At 49.9% G+C, this 4291-nt stretch overlaps 1 protein-coding gene across 1 annotated transcript in view; it reads right to left on the bottom strand.

Annotated features, from left to right (window-relative positions):
* CDHR3 (cadherin related family member 3) overlaps window positions 1–4291 on the bottom strand; it is a 63322-nt gene that overhangs the window by 18543 nt on the left and 40488 nt on the right. Inside the window, exons 8-10 of the mRNA XM_004702782.2 lie at window positions 3202–3373; window positions 1207–1309; window positions 32–130 (exon numbers count right to left, since the gene is read on the bottom strand). Coding sequence (XP_004702839.1) covers window positions 32–130; window positions 1207–1309; window positions 3202–3373 — 374 coding nt within the window. The remainder of the gene's footprint in view (window positions 1–31; window positions 131–1206; window positions 1310–3201; window positions 3374–4291) is intronic.

Raw genomic sequence — 4291 nt, forward strand, 5'->3', positions numbered from 1 at the left:
CAGCGTGGGCCATGTGGTGCCCGTTACCTACCGGAACTTACTTCCGACACATTAAATACATAGGAAGGTCTATCAAAGATGAGAGGAAACTCATTTTCTGGAATTGTTAGGATGTAAATGTAGATGTTATCTAAAAACAGAAATAGAAAAAGAATAGGTCTCAATAGTCTATTCTTGTTCATTTTCAACATTTCTAAAGCACTTTCTTTTTATGTACCAGACTCTGTACAAAATATTGGGGATGGAAGACGAGTAAGGCATGGCTGGTCCTTGCCCTTGAGCTGCTTAGGGCGTGTCTTCCTTGATAAACCCACACACCGGGCACTACGTAAGCCTAAGGAGGACCACCTTCCTTGAGGAGGTGCATGTTGAGCCTTACAACTGGGCAGTGATACCAGTGTGACCAACTCATTTTGAACTCACAGAGACACCAGGTGTGCAGAGCAGAACTGTCCTCTATAGAACGTTCAGAAGCAGATCACCAGCCTCTCTTCCAAGGTGCCTCTGGGTGGACTTGAACTGCCAAATTTTTGTCTGGTAATCTAGCATTGAACTACTCAGCGACTACCAAGACAGTCAGGGGCCAACGGTGGGGATCAGGCAAGTGTTCTTGACATGTGCAAGGAAATCAAGGTACAAAGCAATACAATTCACTCAGGGAAATGACAAGCTGTTTGGCGCAGCTGGGAGGAAGTTGGTTTACAGGGGATGGATGAGGTCAGAGGAGATTAAGTAGGGCCTAGATGGTCAAAGTCCTTGTATGTGACACCGAGAGTTTGAACTGGAACTTGAACACTATGGGGACACTCAAGGGCATTAAGCAAGGAGGTAATCTGCTGGGGCTTGCATTTCCTAAGACATCACCAGTAGAAATGGGAAGGATGCATCGGCGAGGGACAAGACAGAGGTAGAGTGACCTTGCAGAGACTGGGACGTGTTGAATTCAGCCAAGGCTCGAAAGGCCCTGTGTTAGCCCAGGGGCAGCGGAATGCAGAGCAGCGATGGGCAGACAATTCTCGCGACTTTAGGAGGTGACATAGACGAAAGGATGGATTAAACGTGCTAGCTGCAGAAGGGACGGGGAGGTGGGGGTGACTCCTAAGTACTAGGTTTTGTTGAAATCACCTTTTAAACAAAAACACGACCTCACACAGTAGGTTGTTGCTGCTCAGGGTGCCTTGTGAAATAAATCAAAGTGATACTTGCTTTTATAGTAAGGAGGGGCAATGTCCTGCACTTGGATTATCATGATGAATATATTGCCGGATGCCAGGTTATTTGGATCTTCATAATCTAGGTCACCAATCAGCTAGATGAAAACAGAGAGATTATACAGAATAAGCAATCCTCCGTATTACAACGATGAAGGCATTTCCATGTGCTACTGGCAGATGTGTAAAATGACCAACCATTTCTGAACAGCATTTTGTCATTTGTATGAGAAACAAAAAAAATTATATCCACACCTGTGAGAGGTGGCTGGTTTTATGTCCGATAGACACTCCTGGCTAGGGGCGGTGTCAAACCTGTCAATTAAGTGGTAGCTTGGTGACACCCCCTTAGGGGCGTTGCCTTGTATGAGTGTGAAGCACTCTGGGAAAGCCTCTGTCAGTCCACCTTCTTACTCGCTGGGACGTCTCTGGGATTCTGAGTCTGCCTCCAGGAGTGGTCCTATGGGGGCCTCCGGACCCGGCCATACTACCACCGGCCTTGGATCCACCCACCTGTGATCTCACTCCCTGCCTTCTGCTCCCCTTTACTGCGCCACCAGCCTGCCACTGTGTGAGTCTGAAGAGTTCCAGGCTTGCCTGGAACTGTGGGCTGGAGTTAGACTGGGCTGAGATGCTTTCTTTTGATATCCAATTACTTGTTGACATAAAGTTCTTTGGTCTACACACATGCATGTCACTGGATTCGTTTCTCTAGACCACCCAGCCTAACACAACACTCTTTGCTCACTGCTAATTGATGTATGCCAAAGGATTTATCAGGAGAGAGGATTTCGAGACAAAGATGATCGTGGGTACCGTGGCCCAACAGCAGGGACTCACAGCCTCAGGCTCGTTGAAGGAAATCGGCAGGGGAGACAGATTCCTACCTGCAGGGTATGCTCAGCACATGTAGGTAGGCAGGCCTAGAATAGGTATCAAACGGATGCATAGAAAAAAGACAAGAAGGAAATAGACCAGAATAGTGACAATGCTTATCACTGATCTATTGGCAATGGCCATGCTGATCTGGGTTTCCCTGCATTTTCTGCAGTGAGCATGTATCAATTTCCTAAGTAGAGAGAAAATAGATAGGCATTATTTTCGAAATGACACTGTGAGTAAAATTGGTAGGATTTTCTTGGGGAGTGAAGGAGGACTGGGGTGGGTTATGGAAAGAGAGGGGGAGGCTTTATCTCTGGTGCAAACCACTCTGGAGACCCACCCCGCCCCGCCCATCTTCTTCCAGCACAGTTCTGTGTCTTTGGAGTGGCCTACCCACCCCCTCTCAATCTCCCGTTCGGGTCTCCAGTGGGTGTGGTGTTTTCAGCTGCCACCAGGTTGGCCTGACCCAAAGCATGACTGGACAGAACATGGCCCAGTCTTGTGACATTCTCGTGATCGGTTGGGGATTGGACCTTTGGGATCCCTCGGGGTTTTCTTGGACTGATTTTCTAGGGAAGATGGCCCACCCCTTCTCCTTAGTCCGTTTAGATGCTTGGCTGACACCCATTCAGCAGCACCAGGAGGTGAGAACGTACGAGGAACATTGGCTGGGAACCAACCCTGGGCGTCCTACCTACCAGATGTGGAGCCAGCAGCGTCTCACCCAGTGGGTCTACAAGGCTGAACTCATTCATGATCTTCGCCCTGCTTGCCGGCACCTCGCCCCTCTACAGGTCTGAAAGGAGCACTCAAATGGGCAACGTGCCAGAGCCCAGAGGGCACCAATGGGAGCCTGTGGAGGCGCACAGCCAACTGTGAGCGGTGCCAGCGCCAATCCGGCCCGGAACCCTGGGCACAAGTGTGCGTAACGGGACGAAATAAAGAGCACACGGGAGATGCAGGTCACTATTAAGTTTGGCAGTGACCGTGGCTCCACACTCCGAGGGCATGTTGCCTTGGAGATTTCTCTCTATAGAGCAGCCAACGCGCGAGCGCTTAGACTAGCTTCCCCGCTGCCCTTTCACTGACGCAGTGATCGTTCACTGACCACAAGTTTCCCAGAGCCAGCTGGATCCTGTGAAAATCGGCGGTCGCTGCCCACTCCGGAGGGCGTGGAGAAGTTGAACTTGTTGTTTGGTGCTTCACTGTCATGATCAAAGCAGAACTTGTTCAGGTCCAGAAGCAGCGTCCCCTTGGCTGCTCTTTCAGGCACCATCATGCTGGCGGAAAGACAGGAGTCAATATCCCCCCCACCCCCAACCCACTAACAAATGCGGACCACATGTTGCTTTGCAGCCTGGTCACCTCTATTTTAACTTCAATTCAAAGCCAACCCATGGTTAGAACAACAACCTCTGGACGGGTCCCCCGCTTCTTCCCTGGCCTCCTTTTAGGCCATCCGAAACACAGCAAACATCAAGTCTCACTGGCTCCTCATTTCCTTCCACTCCTGCCCTGGGTCCACAGACCCTACGTAAAGTCTCTCCCTGCCAGTCACCTTGCTGAACTCAGGTCCTACTGGCTTACCCACCACCCAGCTTTGGCCTCCAGATCTTCGTCCGGGCTGTGAACTGCCTTCGCATTAACCGTCTGAAAGCTCACTCCTTCACGCCCTTTCGTTTTTAACCAAAGCTTCCCTTCTCAGTGAGACCTACCCTAGGTACCTTACTGAAAATATCAACAGTCCCTTGCTGTTGCGTTCTCTCCCACCCCAACCTTTATTTAAAAATGTTTTCCACTTGACATTTCCCAATATACTATCTATTTGACTTGTTTACCCCGGGTATTGTCTGCCCCTCCCCAAGCAGGTCAACGCCATGAGGTCAGGGGTTTGTTCTCAGATCACAGAGAGCCCCAAACCAAACTCGCTCGCTGCCAAGGAGTCCATGCTGACTCATAGCAAACCCTCTAAGACAGGGTAGAACCGCCCCCTGCAAGTTTCTGACCCTGTGACTCTTTAAGGGAGTGGCTGGTGGTTTTGAACTGCTGACCTTGCAGTTAGCAGCACAGCACATAATAACTATGCTCGTGGGGGAGGGGGCAAAAAGGAAAATGAGCTGATTCCGGGAACCCAAGAGGCAAGCGAATTTTGGGAATGATGAGGGCAACAAATGTATAGATGTGCTTTACACAATTGA

Source organism: Echinops telfairi, unplaced genomic scaffold, assembly GCF_000313985.2.
Source record: "Echinops telfairi isolate 266 unplaced genomic scaffold, ASM31398v2 ScPeMD7_23;HRSCAF=83, whole genome shotgun sequence".
NCBI lineage: Eukaryota > Metazoa > Chordata > Mammalia > Afrosoricida > Tenrecidae > Echinops > Echinops telfairi.